At 39.8% G+C, this 20825-nt stretch overlaps 2 protein-coding genes across 2 annotated transcripts in view; both read left to right on the top strand.

Annotated features, from left to right (window-relative positions):
- Positions 1–10693, top strand: part of BRWD1 (bromodomain and WD repeat domain containing 1) — a 62965-nt gene extending 52272 nt beyond the window's left edge. Inside the window, exon 41 of the mRNA XM_075099781.1 lies at positions 8599–10693. Within this exon, the coding sequence (XP_074955882.1) occupies positions 8599–9746 (1148 nt within the window). The 3' untranslated portion in view covers positions 9747–10693. The remainder of the gene's footprint in view (positions 1–8598) is intronic.
- A 2084-nt stretch (positions 10694–12777) lies between these two features.
- PSMG1 (proteasome assembly chaperone 1) lies at positions 12778–20187 on the top strand. The gene is made up of 7 exons (XM_075099853.1): positions 12778–12939; positions 13098–13207; positions 14574–14725; positions 15149–15211; positions 17713–17911; positions 18799–18935; positions 19999–20187. Exons 1-7 carry the CDS (start codon positions 12818–12820, stop codon positions 20071–20073), a joined length of 858 nt encoding a protein of 285 aa, XP_074955954.1. The 5' UTR covers positions 12778–12817; the 3' UTR covers positions 20074–20187.
- Positions 20188–20825: the final 638 nt, after the last annotated feature.

A 20825-nucleotide genomic window follows, 5' to 3' on the forward strand; every position in this document is an offset into this window, starting at 1 on the left:
TCATTGGTAGCGTTCTGATGCGTGTCTGGCTTCTCCCAGATTTAACATACAGGGGTTTGGGTGGTTTTGGAGGGCAGGTTAGTTGTGAGGGATGCTGTTACCGATACTGTGGTGATCTTCCTATTCCTTATTTGTGTTCGTTTCTTAGGTTTGTGGGTGTCTAAGCGGTGTTGTATCTAATTGGAGCGTCCTGTCACTACTCTAACTACATTATCATACTAATAAGACATTACATGAGAGATCTCTGTAAAGCAGTTAACAACAGCCAACTGAAAGGCAGAAATTCCAGATAGTTGCAGAAGCAAGATTTACCATTGCACTTGTTTAAAAAAATTTACTTCTTTTGCTTTTTGTGTTTTTTCTACAATTTGTCACACAAATGCTTGTGTGTGCTGGCTGACACCTTATGATTTGGAGATTCATTTTTTGCAGGGTTTTTTAAGCTTATCAGAATGATGCTAAGATTTCTTAAAACAGGTTCTGTACATTATGTGCCTTCATATCGTTAGGGGACTGGTCCTGACTTAGAATTTGAAAGACTGTTCAGAGGTTGGTGTTTGGTCTAATCCTTCCAAACCAGTCACTCAATCACAGAGACCAGATTATGAACCTCTAAAAACTCCTTATGAATTTTAACTGTGGTTGGGGTTTTGGGCCACCCCCACCCCAAAAAGAAAATTGTGAAAAATCTTAAGTGCGCTTAAAAGACTTGACTTGAGAGAATATCCGTAAGTGACAGTAGATGCAGTCAGGTCATTAGATTTTTCTGTATCTTCAAGTGCAAGTTGTCAGTATGCTTTACAGCAAGTAGAGCAAATTTTTCAGGCTTTGGGAGCCGTCACGACTTGCAGTTATTCTAAAAAGGAAAATGAATATGTTCAATGTACAGGATGGTATTGTCTGAATTGTTACACACACTTTTACATAACATTTCTTTTTCTTTTCAACGCTTCATTATATAGCATTTGTTTTATTATTACGGTGCAAAGACTGCTGTTTCCCAGCAGTCTTCACGTGGCAGATCCCGATTTAGAATCCTGCTGACAACACCAGTTTGTCGTGGATGAGTGGAGTGTACCTCACTCAAAAGAGAGAAGTGATAACTATGTTTTATTGAGGTAAAATAATAATTTGACAGAGTTCAATGAACTTGATGGAATATACAAAGTTTGACAGTGGCTTACTAAGGTTCAGTAAGTGTGATGGCAAGATTAACCTTAACATTACTGCATGGGAGAAACATGCAGAGGAAAATTGAGCTAGCGAAACTTACCAAGTTTAACAAACTCTTAGTGACTTACTAAAGATCTGTTGTAGCAAGGAAATCTCTCAGTGTTGAGAAATAAGGGATCTCTCTGTCTCAGGTGAGGAATCTCAAACCTTGAGAGGTGTCCCAGCTCAAGGGGACAGTCACTATGCGGCAGTCTAGCTTCGTTTCAGGCAGAGCTCAAATTGGGATTGTCCAACTGTTGCTAAAAGGCCTCTCTGCCTTGAGAAGTAACCTTGAGAGGTGTCCTAGCTCAAGGGGAGCTCGCCACCATGCAGGCATGCTGCCCAGGTGGGGGAGCTCAGAGAGGCTCACTTAGGCTGCCATATTTATGGGATCAAGTGGTTGGCTTATAGTCAGATCACATGCGATGGAAAGCAAGGCATGAGACTCCTCGTACCCAAAGCTTTGGTTTTTGATGAATGAGTTTTGGAAAAGCCACCTGTTATTCATGCATTAATTGCATGATTGGTGTTCCAGACCCATATGTATTGATGTTCACTGTGTCACTCTGTTCCTTTGTGGTTTTTCAGAGCACAGATTGAAACTAGAGGAGTTTTCGGCCCAGCTACAGCTCAGGCCTTTACCTTGGAGCCCATACCAAACTACTGCTGGTTTGGTTAAGGGGTCGAGCATATCTGTCACACTTCCTCACCCACCTCTCTTAAACAAAGTAGTCTGCATTGTTTAGCCATAACATGTGGGTTTACAGGAATTTAGTGTCCCACAGATAGTTAGCAATAGGTTTTAAGGGAATTAAAGAAAAAAAAAAAAGGTACACAAGCTCAAGTGGGTTTGTTGGTTGTTTTCCATACCAAGCATACAAAACAGAATTAAACTCTTCTGGTTCACATAATACTTGATCAGAGTTGAGCTGTCATGTTTTGGAGCAAAAATTCCTATCAGTGTTTTCAGTAACTTCCTACATCCCTTGATTTGGCAATTGAGAAAAGAAAGAGCCATCTTCAGTACTGCATTATAAAAGAGTAAAATCTTTCTGTGTCCAAGCTGTTTCCTTTCAGTGTTCAGTGTCAACTGAATGCAGCCTTACCAAAAAAGAAGGGGGGGAAAGGATTATTTCTGACAGTGCTTTTTTTTTTTTTTTTCTTCCAGACTGAATAAATTTTTAACAGCCTTGTAAGTTGGATTTTCACATTTTTGTGCCTTCTCAGGTAGTGGCTTTGAAACACACTTGTAATACAGAGGTTTAAGACTCTTGAGAAGAAAACAATTGTTTCTTAAGATGAATCTGTGTCAACAGTTTTCCACTAGGAATACCTTTTTTTTTTTTTGTACTGGAAAGATCTTAGTATTTAAAGCTGCTAAACATACCAAAAACGTTTCGCAGTGTTTTAACGTTAGCAATGTGGAAGGATGCCAGATGAACCTGAGGAGCAATAAGGAGCTGCTGAGTTCTGTAATTGGCTATTGAACTCTAGACTTGCCAGGACTATGTTGCCGTAGTCACTTTCTAAAACCTAAGAAAATTGGGGTGGTAACTCTTAATAGCTTTAAAGAATTGAAAAATCTTACTTGAATATGCTTCATATGTCAGAACTCATGAGTTAAATATAAAACTTTCTTGGGGTTTTTTTTATTTTGAGACTTGTATGTTTACTTTGAGAAGATTAGAAGAGGCTTGTAATATGGCAAAAAGGGAAGGTATTTGTACAAATACTTCATCTAGTGGGAGTTGGTAGCTTTTGGAGTAGGCAATCAGTAACATTTTCCTTATTAAGCTTGTCTAAGACCTCATTTGTAAGGAAAAACAGGACTGGTTGATCTTAGTTTCCTAACTCTTTTTATGTAAATATTTCCTGTAGAATATGTAGAAGCTGTCACACTGGGTAGCCAACACTGAGCTTTTGTCTCTTTAGCTTGTGCTTTGAATATAATGTGGATGTTTTAACTGTTTATACTGTAGTGTTTCAAAGCTTGATGAAAATCTGGTTCATCCTCTTGCCAATTCTTTAACACTCTGGTAAACTGTAGCTTCTGCTGTGTTGTACCTTTTATGCCCATGGGTGTGGAATGTTAATTTGTCTTCCAGCTCTAACTTGGAACAAAACTCCTCCTACTCACATATTGTCTGTTAAACATTTCGGATGACTTCTGGGTGGGTTTTTTTAATTCTAATCCTTTTACTTTAGCCATAGCTTCTTTCGTAATCCGTGTTCATCCACTAGGTAAAACTGCTAATCATAAAAGCCAATTCAGCACTGTTTTCCATGTGCAGTTGGTGCCAAACATTGGCAAGTATCAACATGTATTATCAGTTACTTGCCAAGGGCTGCATTTGCTCAGTGACCATTACACCACCAAAGATTTTAATAAGAATCAATTAAAAAAAAAAAACAGTATATTTTTTACTTTAATATCCACTTTTTTACTTTAAGGGAGGTTCATTTATTATGGAACAGTTTAACTTCGTACAAAATGTTTAACATCCCATGCCCTGTAACCACCCAAATGTTGAGTTGCATGCACAGCAGAATGTCAGGTTTTTTGTTCTACCAAATTAAGCTGACACCCTTTTAAAAATCTTAAATGAAGAGACCACATCTAAAGGAAATCCTTAAGGTGTAAGTATGGGGCAAGAGCGAGTATTGCTAAATTTCTACAAAGCCCATGGAATATGCTCTTTAAAAGTCAATAAGGATAAAATATAGTAACGAATACTTGCATTATTTGGGTCTCATTGCACCTTGTCTGCCAGGTTGTACACCTGCAGTTGTCTGCCAGGAGGGCTCAGTGTACTGTTAACTTAGTAAAAATTGTAATGTTATGTTTCCAGTATGTACAGAACCGGGATGGTTAAAGACATAGGGCCAAGTTTGAGACCCCTTTCACGTGAAAAGGGAAGATATCATTGTCTTATAGAGTGTTCCTTATAGCCAAGTAACTTTGGGGCATTTAGTTTTCTTTATGTTGTGAGGTATTCCCCCTGTTGCTTTGTTGAAACATTAGTTGTCATGTATATGAACTGATAGCTAGCTTTGGACAATGCTTACTGCAAAGCACAATATTTATTTTCCATTTCAGTTTAGCTGATCTTTAATTAAGTTTGGGGTATTACCACAGGTAGTCACATAATTACTTTTAAATTACCAGGTGCCTTCTCACTCATTTTTCTCCTTAACAGTCAATAGATGCAACAACAGATGTGCTATTAGCACAGCCTAGTTCACTGTGGTTTGCCGAACTGATGCATGTATTGCTCTTTTCTAAAGAGGCTGATAGCTTAATATATATGATATATATACACTATGTTTAAAATTTACTATATTTGAATATAGAAAACATCTATAGTACTGTAGTGTATTTTATATAATATTTCAAATAATATATGTTACAGATACATGGTATATAGCATGGTTTTGTATATATTAAAAACAACAAAACTAAAGCACAGTTTTCACGTAAATTGCGTAGCTGGTCAGTAGGGGTTGGGAAATCCTTTGTGGACAGTAGTACACCCTGCAGATCAGCTGACTGGAGGCATGGCTGGATATTCCTTCCCAGTATCGCAGCCTGGACTTCCAGGCTTAGATTTTGGTGGCATGAACTCCAAGACAGCTTGTCGCAATGGCAAATTTGATGGCCAAGGCCTTTCTATCATGGTGCCTTCCTTCTAATTGCTCTCACAGTTTTTGTGGGTAGTGAAGTTTTTTAATCCTCCCTCTTCCTGCCTGTGCAATCTGTACCTTTGCAGCATTTAATTCAGGATTTTCATTGTGTAGTTTCATCAAGCTTAATTAAAAAATAAGTTGAGCTTTATACAAATTTGCTCCCAATTTAGGATTTTGTGTGCAAAGTATAGACTTAATTTTCTGGTCGTGTGTTGCAGAAAGGCTGGACTCCTTTATCCTTTACTCTTGCACTCTATCTTACGTATTAGCTGCTGAAACTTTAAAACTATGCATTATCTGTTGTTGTGGCTTAACCACAGCTGGCAGCCCAGCCCCATACAGCTGCTCACTCACTCCCGCCTCGGCAGGATGGGAGAGAGAATCAGAAAAGTAAAAGTGAGAAAACTCCTGGGTTGAGATAAAGACAGTTTAATGGGTAAAGCAAAAGCCACTCATGGAAGCAAACCAAAACCAGGAATTCATTCACTCCGTGCTGTGGGCAGGCAGGTGTTCAGCCATCTCCAGGAAAGCAGGGCTCCATCACATGTAATGGTTACTTGGGAAGACAAGTGCCATAACTCTGACCATCCTCCCCTTCCTTTCTTCTTCCCGCAGCTTTATACGCTGAGCATGACACCATATGGTGTGGGATATGCCTTTGGTCAGTTGGGGTCAGCTGTCCTGGCTGTGCCCGCTCCCAACTCCTTGTGTCCCCCCTGGCAGAGCATGGGAAGCTGAAAATGTCCTTAACCAGTGTAGGCACTACTTAGCAACACTCCTGTTATTCTCATACTAAATCCAAAACACAGCACTCTGCAAGCTACTAGGAAGAAAATAAACTCTGTCCCTACTAAAACCAGGACACCTCTTTATTATGATGAAAGCTGGTTTTTCTCAAAACATGCATCTATAAACACCTAAGTAGAGAAAACCTGGCTAAAATCATTGTGTGCATTCTTTTTTCTTAGCTGTCTTTCCTGGAAGAGTTTCAGGTGATGTCTTTAAGTTTTAAATATTTTTTTCTTCAGATTGCCAAAAGGGATTAAGGTAGCACTCAGCATTACGGCTGGGCAGTTTTTTCCACCTTGCCAAACTGATGTAAGGGGAAACCTTTTGTTATATGAAAAACAAGGGAAAGTATTAGTTTGACACCTGCATATCTCCCAGGCCTCTGACTGCCTCCCCAGCCCTGCTATCTCTGTTGAAACTCCCCCTTTTTGCCCATCCTTATTGAATCGTAGAATGGATAAGGTTGGAAAAGACCTCTAGGATCATCAAGTCCAACTGTCAGCCCAACACTACCATGTCTCCCAAACCATCCCCTGAAGTGCCACGTCTACACGTTTTTTGAACACCTCCAGGGATGGTGGCTCTACCACCTCTCTAGGCAGCCTGCTCCAATGCCTGACCACTCTTTCAGTAAAGACATTTTTCCCAATATCCAATCTAAACCTCCTTTCATGCAGCTTGAGGCCATTTCCTCTCGTCCTATTGCTTGTTACTTGGGAGAGACCAACACCCACCTCACTACAACCTCCTTTCAGGTAGTTGTAGAGAGCGATAAGGTCTCCCCTCAGCCTCCTCTTCTCCAGGCTAAACAACCCCAGCTCCCTCAGCCGCTCCTCATCAGGCTTGTTCTCCAGAGCCTTCTAGAATGCGAGTGTAGCTCAAAGCAGACGATGGGGAATCTTAATCTTAGGGTTTGGTTTTACATTTCCACACTTACTAACTGGTCAAAATGTCTCTGTACCAGTAACTTTTGAGCTGTTGTTTGCCGCCACTACTATGTTATGATGTATCATTACATTTACTTGCAGTATTTTCCTCTTTCAAGTGTAATTTACCATGTTAAAGCTCTTTTGCTCCTGCCTGTTCAGAATTACCTTGTAACAGCTATAAGCAGCAGCCATATGCTGTGTACATGTCTACTTGATAGTATTGGAGGGCAGTGTATAATTTCAGCTTTAGCTCTTCATTTTTTTTAATATGTGAATTGGTTCATCTCTTATCCAGCATTACACAGTGTTCAGCAGAAATGTGTTATTTTTGGCCATAAAATCACACAGTATGAATAGTAACAGTAGTAGCGTTCATGTATAATTTCTAGAAACCATTAGAAATTACAGTAAATTAATTATCCTTTGGAAACTTCAAAATAGGTCTATACTTGAGTTGCACATAAAAGGATTTACAATGAAATATTGACCAGATTTGGTATCTGAAGATATTTTTAATATTGGTGCTCAAGCTGGGTGTTTGAATTTGTGTCCTATAACTTTTTTTTTCACTTTCTATAACACATCTCTGTTGCATTGAATCTTGTCAGAATTTAAGGAAAATGTTGCCTTGCCCTTACCTCACAGGTGAGGAATTGGGGAACAAGAGAGGATGAATTACTTGCTCCTTCTGGCCAGTTTAACTGGAAGTGTTAACACTGCAAGGAACTGAACCTTACTCAGTTTTAAGCCTCAGGCTAGTGTTCCGCATCTGAGTGGCTGCCCTTCTCAGGTGTTTGGCCATTAGCCATTCAGACAGTTGAAGCAAAGTTAGCAAAACAAGCTTGTTTCATCCCTCTGTAAAGGAAGACAAGAGAGTGCGTCCTCTATCAACTTCATTTCCCTAAGGTTCTACTTAAAAAATATTTAGTTGCTTAGCATTCTGCAAATATACAGCAGCTGCCATGATTTTTTCCCTCTGTTTGCTGAGTACAGTTAGAGAATCATCAGAAGTAATAAGTTTAAGCTAGAACAAAATTGACTGTTACCAGGAGATAATAGGCTCATATAATGTAGGGTCTTTAATGGAGCACATGGAAGTGTAAAATTAAGTTTTACAAGTGTAAAATGGAGTACATTTTGCTCATGGAGTCGGTAATAGCTACAAAGAAATATGAGATGGACAAAGGTAGCTTGGGAAAGCTAACTTTGCAAGACATTTCTGCTAAAATAGCAAAATTTGGTTGTCTTTTTTATCAAGTCTCTGCACATACATTTACTTCAAGAACTGCTTTTAATTTTATTGATACCTATGAGTAATCAATTCTGTTTTATTTAGAACGTAAAAGTTTAAACCACTGATCTCATAGCATCGTTCACATTATTTACAGATTGCATATTTGTTTTAAAACCCAAGGTAAGAAGCCAGTGCTATATTAAAATACTGAATGGAATATTCACTGTTAGAAGCAATCTTACTGCTTAAGCTGCTAAGGAACTGAACAGTTTAAATGTTTTCTGTGTATGTGAAACAATTCTCAAATTGTGGAATCCATCTGGGGCTTGTGTTTACAGAAAATATTATAATCTCTTAGAATAAAAACATATAAAATTGTGTAAGAATCTTAAAAGTTCATTCTAGTAAGGAAATGATAGCTTCTAATATTAGGAGTATTAGTAATGTGAAAGTATTTGTTAAGTGATCAGTAATTTCTAAGGTGATTACTGGACTGATGCTAAAGAATGTTACTTTCAAACCCTTTCATTATCTCAAAGCAAAAGAGTAATCCTGAGAGTTAAAAGTATGCCTGGGACTGGCTGACTGTAGTTTTAGTAAAGGCTTAAGATAAATTCCACATAATAGTTGAAATAAAAAAAAAAAAAAAGCTTTTGTGTATTTTATTAAAGGTGGTAGTATTTGTGCTTAATAACTTACATTCCTGAAATAATTGGTTTATTTAAAAACTTCTAAATCTTTATTTTGTAGAATCAACATCTGAGGAGACTGGACAAAGTCCAAAAGTGCTCAGGAGCAGGACGTGTATCATTAACTACAAGAAACACATAAAGCTGTCTAATGTGACTGAGAAGAAGAATCCACGCAGGTGTGCCACTTTGGCAGCTAATAAGATTAAGATAATGAGCGATACAAAGGAAGAACTATCCAGCTCAGAAAGTGTTTACACAGTAAAAAAGAACAGAAGGCAGCTTCATGGCACTGTGTCTGCAGCATCCAGGAAGAAACTGACTGGCAACTCAGAGTTAGATGCTTGCTTAAAGTCTGAAAATGAGAAAGAACAGCTTTCTGGCAGGAAAAAACTTCCCTGCCCTGAATCATCTGCTCCTAAAAGAAAGTACATTAGCGAGTCTGAGAATGAAAAAACAGAATCCGAGGCAGAGATAAAAGTGACTCGGAAGCAGAATGGTGATAACCACAGGCAGGCACAAAAAACAGTCTGTGCCGTAGCTCTTAGAAGTCTCAACTACGACTCTTCAGAGAATTCCACAAACCACAAGATGGAAAATGGGAGAAAGTGGGGAAGTTCTTGTCAGTCAACTTCAGCCCACAACCATTGTACGAGCAACTCTGAAGAGGAGGTAGATTCTGACTTAGCTAAACACAAAACTAAAAACAGTAGAGAAGTATCAAATAGAAGATCTAGAGTTTCTTTCAAAAGATCAAAAATATTGAATGACTTCAAAGCAACAGCGGGATCTGAAACAGAGGGGAAGAAAGTTGAAAAAAGCTCAGTATCAGAGAATGTGGAAGCACCTGGGACTGCAGGAAGTTCAAAAGCGAGTTTCAATTGTTCTTCTGATTCAGACTCTGGAACCGATAACAGTATCTATAGTGATGCAACAGAAACAAGAAAGAGGAAAAGGAAATCAGAAATCACCAGAAAAGAAATTACCAATTCCAACTCACTTAAGCCTTCCAGAAGACCCCAGCGAAGGAAACGTTGGAAACCTAACCAAGAAAATGACTCTGAAGATTTGGATTACACCAAATACAGAAGAGCTAATCGGCGTTCTAAGATAAGAACTCGGAACGGCGGTAGACGGACTGTGAGATATGACGATTGTGACGATGACGAAGATGACAGAGGTTTAGATGATGTAGATTGCGAAACGTAACCTTAAAAGGAAAAGCCAGCCCCCTACTTTTTTTTTTTATGGTAATAGCACTAGAACTCATGATGGATGCTGGCTTTTCTTTGTCCTACATTTCAGGGAATATATTTATATTTTTCTATGAAAAAGTTATGAATGTGATTAGATGATAACTTTCTCCTTTTCATATTTTGACTTGCACTTGCCTGCCCATGTAGCAGCATTTAGCACAGATGCCAAAATGTGCCTCATTATAGGGGCAATTTTTTGTCTTTACTGGTATTTTATTACATATAACAAGAGTTAAAAAGATGTTAAAACACTGCGCAACAGGTTAGTAGCAGTATGTTGAGTATTATTGTTATGGGTGCTGCAATGGAATACTACCTAGGTCATACAACATTCAAAACCAGATTTCAAACATCTCTATTGCTGTATGAAATCATATACAATAGTAACAGGCTTATAAATAATACTGTACACTATAAAAATCTGGCAGATGCTGCCATTGTGTCGGAAAAGCAATGAACGGTCACTCGGCTAATAACTTTACAACTTGTATTAGTACAGATGTTAAACGCTCTGTACTTCCATTATCGATAACATGCAACTAGAACCAGTTACCAGTGAAAAGGCGTCTTTGCCAATTAAATAGGCATATTGGTGCTGGTGAAGAGAGGGTTTATGCTGACAGGTAGTACTATCATCATTAATGTGATTTCTTTACTGTAAACTTAAGAATATAAAATGCAGGTGAACTCTCGGGCCTAAGGGTTTTTGTGTGTTTTCATTATAAAATAGAAAAACAAACAGAACAAGTGTTTTGTTTTCTTTACGCGTGAAGAGCTTGAGGTGCAGGATTCTTACATTCCAGACCTTTTTGCTACATTTCTGTTGTTCTTCCATATTTAAACTTTTAAGTGCTTTAATGTTAGACTTCTCATTGATTAAACCATACCAGTTTCTGATCATTGCAGTACATCGTCTATTTTCGAAATGTTTGAGGTGGCTGTTGACAAGAAATAATTCTTGTGTAGAAGAGAAGAGAAAACTTCTCCAGGAAAACTATGTAAATTCTTGGTTGGCCGTGTATCAACTACAGGAGCATGTAGCGCCTCCCGACTCCTACGTTGCTTCTCCCTGGCGCTGTGCTGGCAGAAGCCCCACCATCGCGGCCTGCAGCCCAGCACCAGGCGCCTGGTGATCGCCGCTCCTTCCCCGCTCTCCACTCGGGGTTTCCTCCGTCTGCTCTGCTGGTTGCCTTGCTATGACTTAGTGATTCCTGATATCGTTGGTCAATAGGAGGTGTGTCAGAATATTAGATTGATCCTAACCCAGCTCATTTTAACTGAAAGAGCAAGTTTTTGAAGTCGTTTTCCAGCAGATTGGACTGGTAGCAGCATATGGAAGGGTTTGGGGCCGGCAGGAGAAGTTAGTGCAGCTGCACAATCGCAGTCATTAATGCCAGAACTGCTTGTACAAATGGAGGTGAAGTAACGGAAAGGGAGTCCCACGCGCTGCCTACCAGCGGTCGGTGAGAACCACTTCTCTGGCCACGTTGCTGACATTATGTGCCAACAGGGGTATTTACCGTCACATCACTTTGGAATCTAAAATGTTATCTCAGTATAGAGAAGTACTTTTTTTTTTTTTTCCTTAAAACTTCTAAGTGAAGTCCAAAAAAAACCCAGTTTGTATCATTCTTGCCCCAGGAATTTTCTTTATTTAGAGAGTAGTCCTTGATACAGTAGAATTTTGTAAATTCAAGATACATGTTTACCTGAATTCTTTAAGTTGGTTTCTAAAATATGAACACAGTTGTGTTTAGTGATGAAACTTTGAGGTAGCTTTGTGTATCTTACCTTTTAGGGGCACCTTTGTTAAAAGAGAGTAAGACAACTGGTATTTTTATATTTTCCATAAACTGAATGCATTGTTCAGCAGCCGCTTATGATCAATGTTCAGTGGAGTATAACCTCCAGTATTGGAATAAATACTGGTGTATAAGCTTCTTGGTGAATGTCAGAGTTTTTATTAATCTTACAGTTTAAACAGCTGAAGTTGGGCTGGTAGGTTTGTATTCTAATCCAGGCTTAGATTTGAAAAGATGGTTTTCTTTCTCGCCGTTTTTCAGACTCTGTAGTCCCTGTCCTACTGCACTCACACACCACATGTTCATGGTGATCCCTGAAGGCTGGGGGCAGGTTCTGCCCTCTTTATTTATGTGTCTGAGGGGGACCGTAACGCTTTATTTTATAAGCAAGGTAAATGCTGGTTTGTGTATCCTAACTTCATACAGACACTGGTTTGTGTATCCTAACTTCATACAGACAAACGGGTTCCAGAGAGCTAGTAGGAGGAGAAATGATTAAACTTGAACGGGACTTCTACTCTTTGACCCTCTGTTGGAATTTTTTAATGTATTTAAATGAGCATGCTCACTCTTACCACATCTTTCATCTTCCTCGTAACTTTACTTCCCCGGGTACAGCTAGACCCAGTACAGAATGCTGAAGGATTAAAGTGATGTAGTAGAGCTGTAAAAGTAGTATATTTGAGCAACTTTAATGTGGTGCATTTTTAAGCTGGGACCGAAAGCAGGCCTGGGATCTGGGCTCGTGAACAGCCTGATGGGCAGTGGGAACAGAGGAAAGTACTAGAAGTGCAGGACAATCCAATTTTTGGTATTAAAGACTTTACTTTGGTCCACATGTACCTCACGAAAAGCTATACATGGACCTGTGACGTCACTCAACGCTCACTTGCGTGCGCCTACTAACGCTGGCCGCGCTGTGTGGGTACGACTGCCTGGCTGCCCCTCCGTGAGCAGGGCACAGTACACCCGTCTTACCCGCCCCCGGAGCGGCCCCCTCCCGCCGCCGCCGCCTTCCATGGCGGCACCGCCGGGGGGACGCGGTCCAGGGCGAGGCCGCGAGCGGGGCGGCTGCGGCGGGCCCCGGCCGCCGTAACGGCCGCAGGGCACCCGCTCTATGGTCTGCGGGGCCAGAGCGGCAACGGGGCGGAGCGGAACTCGGTGGTGCCAGCGAACCAGAGTGTCCCGGTGCGCAGGCGCGGTGGCCGGTGGAGGGGCGGCGATGGCGACCTTCTTCGGGGAGGTGGTGGTAGCGCCGTCCCGTGCCGGCGTGGACGATGAGGAGGAGGCCCGCGAGGAGACGCCCGAGGACCGAGAGATCCGCAGGGAGCTGGAGAAGAAAAGGTAGCGGGGAGGGGAGACCCGGCCGCTCTCCTCGCCGCTGTGGTGCGGCCTCCCCCGCGGCGGACCTCCGGGGGCGGCCGGTGAGGCCCGGGCCCGGGCCTGGGCCTGGGCTGGGTGGGGATATCGCTGTTCCATTTCCCTCCGCCTGCTGTTTTCAGGGAGATCGACGTCCTCTGGACCTTGAAGTCGGGCGCCACAACGGAAGGTTCTGCCGAGGAGCCGTTTGCCTGCTCGAAATTTATAGTAGCGATAGGACACAACGCTGCAGGTACGTGGTGCGGGCTGCGAAGACAATCGTTTCTGAGACTCCGCAGCGCTGCGGTTCTTTCTCTGTCGGCTAAACGTGAGAAGGCAGGAGGCTGGAAGGTGTGAGCGTGCCAGGACGCTCCCTCTGCCAGGGTCTGTTTTAACGTAAGAATGGTCCTTAAAGGTGCCTAGCTCTTCATTTAGGCAGCAGAGTTTTAACCCTGAAGCAGCTGAGCTGTCCAGAGAAAGCCAAAGTTAGTCTGTAATGTGTAAAACACGCTTTTCATTAGAGCTGCTTATTCCTTCTGTCAGATCATGGTAAAATGGTATATTTTCAGTTGAAGAGCAGAAGCAAAGTATCTATTGGTTTTGGATTTTAGTTGGGACGACCCCCCTTTTCCTTTATCTGACTTTTGTTTGGTAGACTCTCCTGGATTGTTTGTTAATTGGCCAGTTTCCTTCTAATAGCAGCAGGTTGCGTAGTGCAGCCTAGTGTTTTGAAATAGGGGTCTGTCAAAGATGTAAAATTCTAGGTCAGTAAGCTGTAACTTCTTTAATTTCTAATGAACAGTGATTTTTTTTTCACTTTTTTCTTGATTAGTCAGTCTCTTTTTCACGTTTTAAGTCCCACCTTGTTCAGAATGCCCTCTCTTTTAAGGTGGTTGTTTATTCAATAGGACTAGAGTCTTGAAACACACTCTCCCCTTCCCCCACACACTTACCAAGGTCTTGAGGGTTTTTAATAGCTGTTTCCCAGTAGGTATAAAGAAGTTTTAAGTCTTCCTTACATTCAGGTCACATCTAGATGATATCTAAGTTAATTTCATTAACTTGTTTTTCCTTTGTTCTGGTTTTTCATTGAAAAATAGTTACAAATATTTTAGCTCGGTCTTCTGTGTAACAGCAGTAATTTTTGACAGGAATTTCATTTGTGAACATTTGATTTAAGATCTCTTTTTGCTGCTAAGTGGTGCATACTCTTGTCTCTGCTTCCTAGAGCCAGTGTAACAGTTCTACCTTGCTGGTTCAGTGCTTTGGGGTTTTTGTTTTTTAAATCTATTATATTTGGTATTTCAATAAGTATTAGAGACTTAATGTTTACATCTTTCCTGTATACTAAAAGAATCAAAGCTGATCATAGTGATATAATTTCTAAGAATACCTGTTTTTGATGTTAGGGATCTCTGTATGTAGGACTGCTCTTTACTCACATTCTTGATCTCTGCTGGATTTGGTCAATGAATGTATGTAGATAAACACAAGTTATTACTATTTTTTTTTTAGAAAACTTGAGATTGCAAAGAAATCATCTAATTCAGTTTGGGTATTTACTTCCACAACAGAGATTTCATGCTTTTTAAACTAACAGTATTTATTGGTTTTTGCAGCTTTCATGTCTTCTTTTATTCTGGATTCTGTATGTTGGGAAGTAGTTGGAGTCGTGAAGCTGTGGAATGAGTGGTGTCGAACGTCCAACACAACAAACGTCCTCCCGACAGATTCTTTCTGTTTGTTCTACCGGTTAATATCAGATCCGACAGTAAGTGACTTATGCATGAATTCCTCTATATTTTAGCTTTCTGAAAAAGAGAGCAACCTTCATCCACCCCCTGCCCTTGGCGGGTAGGGAAGTGTTTTACCCTTGCCCAGGGCGAACAAAGCATTAAGGCTGCAGTATTCTGGATTAGGCTCATAAAAAATCTGAAGGGTCATTATGCTCACTAAAGCTATTTGAAGTTCTAGCATGTGAAGTTCAGTACAAAGAAGATGTACGACGATCTGATTGGCTTCACGTCGGTTGTGAATGAAAAATTCATGTTGAAATAGAGTTGAAGAAGCCCAAGAAAACAGAACAAGTTGTTGGCTGCCATCATGTCGTCTTTACATGTGATTATGAGCTGTTATTGTGCTCTTTAAACCACTTGCTTATGTAACTGGGTGGTTTTGTTTTTTTTTTTTTAAGGTTTTGTTGTGCCAGTGTAGTTGCTACGTTGCTGAGGATCAACAGTTCCAGTGGCTCGAAAAGGTAAAACTGGCAAGACAACAAATTGAGCAATGAAATCTTAGGGGTGGGGATCTTCAACTTAGCGTAAGTGGCTCTTCCTCTCTGATACTCTGAACATGACAGCATTGTAAATAACTGTTTTCTCTGTGGCTTTCTTTTCTTAAATATTCAACAAATGAACAAATTTACTCTCTACAGAATCTGTGAAATTCCTGTCTAGATGCTGCCAGTAGTATCTGCTGTAACTTACCAACTTTGTGCAATTGCTTCTTTTGGACAGTTCCAATTTTGTTGCCTTTAACTACTTTCCAAACATTTTTTCTTGTTTGTCTTAAATTTTCTATGGCTTATTTCAGCTGCGTTTCAGCTCTGGGAGGACCTTGCCGAAAAAAATAATAACGTAACCGCATTTGTACAGCTGTCAGAGGATCACCGGACAAGCTTGTTGTGAAACTCATAATGGATGGATGGATGGATGAATGAATGGTATCTTTACTAACGAGCGCGTTATGCTCCTTCCACAAGGAGGAGCTCTAAAGCAGCATCTGTCCCATTTGTTCATAGACCTTAGTATGCAAAATGTCTTACCCCGGCATCATTCGGGTACATCAACGCTGCTTGGTCATTCAGGTCCCTCCAAATACCACGTTGATTTTAATAAGATAAAGCCAGGGGAGGAATGTTCTGGCTGTTGATTTTCCTTATGGCTTTTGGTGACTCCTTAGCCTCAAGGAAGTATGGCTTATTTTGTCTTGCTGCCTGTCTGCTAACCTATGTTCCTTTAAAGCTCTGCTGATCTGATGACCAAGGAGAGATTCTAAAGCTGTTATGTTACACTGGAGTTGTGTAATGCTGTGGCTAGAGTTACGAAGAGTGAAACAGAAAGCAGTGTGTCCACTGAAAGCAAGTCGTCAGCCACAGCTGAGTGATACTGCTCGGTGTAGCCTGCTGGCTGGCCCAGGCAGCACATGAGAAGGATTGCATGGTTGTGAGGGAGACCTATACAAGCATCTCGGCATGAGGGAACCAGGGAGGTTATGGGAAGGAAAAGAGGGTGGAAAACTGGGGTAACTTCACTGAATGATACAGGGATTTCAGACCCAAGTTTGTGGAAAACTAGCCTTTTGTGGTCCCTTGGCTTGTTGAAGAGTTTAATTTGCTTTGGTGGGAGGTAGTGGTTCACTTCGAAGCTCAGAAACCCGAAGACCTAAAACATGTTGGTTTTGCTGTATTCAACACATTCTTGCACTTCATTTAAACTGGGATTACAAAAGAAAGATGATTGTGGTTTTGCTGTCTTCCCCATTTGTGTTTTTCCAGCTGTCTGCACATATGTGTTATTTCAAATGTGGGTGTTCGTGAACAGTAGGACTGCGCAGCTTTACAAAGTCAGTATTTTTGAGTATTTTTAGACTTCATGGTTACTGGTATTTTTAAATGTACAGCAGAAACATTGTGCTGGTAATCTTTTGCTTTTATTGTGAGTTATGGACCTGTTCTCTGTGCTTGATGAATTCTGATTCACTGAGCATTTTCAGTCTCTGAATCAGATTTTTACTTCTGTATGTGTTTTCTCATTAAGCGATTACTGACAAAATGAGAAGGTACAGACTAAAGTTTCGCACTAATGCATACCAGTCAGTGTTTTGAACAAAGCAAATTGAAAATACATGTGCTTCTGAAAAGTTATATCAGTTTTGTATTACAATGGTTACACACTGATGCGAGGGAACAGTCAGCTTCCCTTCTGTGTTTGTTAGCATATACAGAAACAGGCAAGTTTCAGTAATGTTTACCAAATTCCCTATCTCCTTATTGGTCATAAATCCGAAGAGGGCAGTGTGATGGGAAGGTGCAGGTTTATCATGTTTCTGCTCATTTTGACATATGTTCTTTAAAAACAATGGAACACCATGCAGTGTGTTGGTGTTTTGTGATGGCATGCAGTGGATCCGAAAGTATGTTTTGTGCAATGTCTTTGAAACTCTCTTCTTTGAATTTGAGGAATACTGTGATAAAATTAAGGTTCTCTTTCTCAATTCAATTTGGATATAATTAAGAAAAGTCTGAGTATTTAAAACGAAGACTCTTTCTAAGTACTGTAGAACATGTGGTGAGCACGATTTCAATTTCAAATGTCTTGCAGCCTAGCAAGCTGCCTTCCTGTCATAAGCAGCATGGTTTTATTTGGAATCCTTTTTCTTGCTGCAGTCGCCGTTAGTAAAAATAGTAAGTCTTAATATATTTACAGGTAATAGAAAGTGCCGAAAACCTCTAAAGCCTCTCAAGAAAATCAATAGACTTGGTAAATATGTTAGCTGTTCTTTTGGGTTTTTTATCTCCATCCCAAGAGCAATCCATGTGAAATTTCTACCTGAAGGTTGTGATTCAAATTTTAGTCCTGCAAACCTGAATTAAACTGCCGTTTGCCATCTGCACTGAAATGGAAATGAATCTTTGTGGTTTTACACTGTTATTGCGAGAAGATAAATTTTGCTTATGTATTAACATTTTTATTTCAGGTTTTTGGCTGTATGCAAAAGGAGGGCTTGCAAGTAACCATTCTTTCAACATGTCCTGTAGCTGATTATAAAACTCAGGAATCCACTTTAACACTTCCATCTCCGTTTCTGAGAGCCTTGAAGACAAAAGAATTCAAAGAGCAGGTCTGCTGCCCACTGCTGGAACAACCGAACATTGTGCGAGATCTTCCTGCTGCTGGTATTTCGCAATTCCAGTTATTTATAAGGCTGCTGGTGGCAACATAAAATTCACTTTGAAGAGCATCCCACTGCAGTTCGAATTTTTACTGAATCATGTGAACTGGCTAACAAGTTAGCTTTTTGAAAGTTCATTCCTAACAGTTTGTCATCTTACATGTTGCCTTGCAAAATAGGGACAAATTTCAAAACCACCCACAAATCCTTTTGCCCCTCCTGTGTGGAACATAAGTACTAGCCTTACAAAGTATATTGTATATTGGGCGTTTTGGGCATTTTACTTATCAACTAAATATGTTTTATGAAGAGTTATTTTCATTGAGCATCTAAACTGAGGCTCATAAAGTCATTTTTGCATATTACAGGTAAAGTAGGTTTCACAGTGCCGATCGACTTCATATAAAAGTTAGATTCAGTTTTAGTGTGTAATGTGATAAAACTCTGAGGCTTTTCATTATAGGGTAGCAAATTAGTGAGAGCATTGTGAGGAAAGATCCGTGTCTGGCAGGAGCTAAAAGTGGATGATTTTTCTAGAAAAAGCTTGTTTACACTTGTTTTGAGTTTCTATGTTTGGTTGGGTTTTGGGGGTTTGTTTTGTTGGTTTTTTGTTTTGTTTTTAACAGAAGCTCGTATGATTTTTGTTTACCAATAACACACAGTTTCCAGTTAAGGTATTTGCCAGGAGGAAATACCACCTACATTTTTACTAATTTCTGGTGGTTTATTGACCATGAGGGATGGCTGGTCTAGCAGTCACGATCATGAGTAGTTAATTTATAAACTTTCATGATTTTGAAGTTCTGGCCAGAAGAAATGTGATTTTATACACAGAACTGAGATTCCTTCTCTGCTGAATATAACACACGTTTTCTTTTGGCTTGTATTTAGTTTTGAGTTATTGTCAAGTATGGCAGATTCCTGCAGTGCTGTATCAGTGCTACACTGATGTCATCAAACTGGACACGGTTACAATTGAAGCGTTCAAGCCTCTGCTTTCTTCCAAAATCCTCAAGAGTTTAGTCAAGGTAAAATTTCAGATTTGAAAATTAATGGGAGGTTCGGTCTATTTTGGTCTGTCTTTCATCTCTTGCATTCTGCTGTTGATGTGCCCCTGTGAGGATTCAACTGAAAAAGGCTGATGTGTGTGAAGTACAGAAATGTATAGACGTTATTGTCAGAGGCCTGTGATATCTGGTATAGTGCCTGCTGTAACTTTATATCTGTTTATAAGTTGCTTAATGAATCTACAGCTTCCCTTAGAACTTCATTTTGACTTTCCAGGCTCTTGTAGTGATATTAGTATTTCAGAGAATAATTTCTTGTGATTGTTTAAGCTGCAGTTTTCTTCAGAGGTGTCTCCTGTTAAAACTTTTAAGTATATTTATGTTTTTAAAACATTCTGCATTCATATGCAAGATGGCTCAGTTCTAGCTCTGTATTTACCTGTCTTGTGCAATACGTGAAAGCTTCTTAAGAAATTTATCTTGTCCTATAACTTCTTTCTGGAATTAAAAGATTGAATTTCTTAAGATGAATCTTAACAGTTTTGCAGTAATCAAGCAGCTTTGAAATGGCGTTATAGCTACTAAAACTATTTTGCTTCTTTCTGAAACGTTTTTAATCAAAATTGGTTCAAAACACTCTCCTCAGTTTTGCCAGTTGAACTTACATTTAATCAACAGAAGAGGTTTATGTGTACTGAAGTATTTATTTCAGTTTTAAATGTGGGAACCGCAAGCTAGTTTTTGTTATGGCTTATACAGGTCTGCTAAATAAGTGTAACAGACCTGTACGTAAATGTTTAAACTCTGAAGGAAAACAACAGCTAATATGCAGGCTCTTCCTCTCATACACGAGGAGGAATGCAAATTAACAAATCCCATTCTGTGGCTGAACTGCAAATCCATTTGGAGGCTTTAGCAGGTCTCTGGGTACCTTCATTTGGAAGACCTGAGTTTTGCTCACAGATAACATTTTAATCAAACTGATACTCAGTAATAAAAATTGGAATAGAGGACAGTGAGGCTTTTCTGTTTTGTTTGGCTACCAGCAGTGTAGCTAACGCTGATCATCTCTTCCTTTTCCTAGGACGTATCTGAAAGCACAAAGATTTTGAAGAAGATACTGACCACCAATGAAACTCACAGTAATATCTATATCTAAAGAGGACATTTGTGACGCAGACTGCACTTTCATAAACTCCCGTTTCTTCTGTAGAGGACATTTTGGAATTGTAGTTGTTTCCTTAAAAGTGGAATAAATTCCAGTAGATTTTTACTGCTGCGCTCCTGTTTGTTACTTTCAAATTCATCACTACAAACACGTATTTCTTCTGCATGGCTTGGGAGCATTTCTCCTGGAAGATTTTAGGAAAGGTGTCTTGAGGATGAAAAGCAACTTCTTTTCCTCCTTCTGAAGGGTTTGTCTTATATAAACGTATACCTTTTATATGTAAAAGAGGAAATGCAGTTAAGGAATTCTGTCTATATCTAATGAGAACACCTATTTTTTACTTTATTTTGAGACAAAGGATTTCATAATATTTGATCCTCTTTAAAGATTTGTCTGTGATAGAGAAAATATGCTATGCGTCTCTTTACATACATAAATATATATGTAACTTTTTGTGTGTGTATGTATGAATGATATATATGTATGTGTGCACATATTTTTTTATATGTGTGTTGATACAAAATATAGTAAGTAAAGTATGGTAAATACCTTTAGAAGACTTACTAGTGGAAAATAATCTTAAGGTTGCGTTACAGATTAGTAGGAGGAAGGAACGTGGAGCTGTTTTGAACTGCATGGGAGGGCTGTGGCTTGGATTCATTGCATCACAGGCATTTGGGGTGCTACTGCCTGCAGATCTGCCAGGAAGAGAGATGTGCCCACACTCAGATGCTGCAGCTCCC

This window comes from Phalacrocorax aristotelis, chromosome 1 (assembly GCF_949628215.1).
Source record: "Phalacrocorax aristotelis chromosome 1, bGulAri2.1, whole genome shotgun sequence".
Taxonomy (NCBI): Eukaryota; Metazoa; Chordata; class Aves; order Suliformes; family Phalacrocoracidae; genus Phalacrocorax; species Phalacrocorax aristotelis.

What these genes read in the sequence shown, in the direction of transcription:
- PSMG1 (XM_075099853.1), top strand. Translation starts at nt 12,818, where the DNA reads ATGGCGACCTTCTTCGGGGAGGTGGTGGTAGCGCCGTCCCGTGCCGGC. An exon ending in GGTTAATATCAGATCCGACA is followed by an intron (nt 14,726 to 15,148) that starts GTAAGTGACTTA and finishes TTTTTTTTTAAG; the next exon opens with GTTTTGTTGTGCCAGTGTAG. An exon ending in AGTTCCAGTGGCTCGAAAAG is followed by an intron (nt 15,212 to 17,712) that starts GTAAAACTGGCA and finishes TTTTTATTTCAG; the next exon opens with GTTTTTGGCTGTATGCAAAA.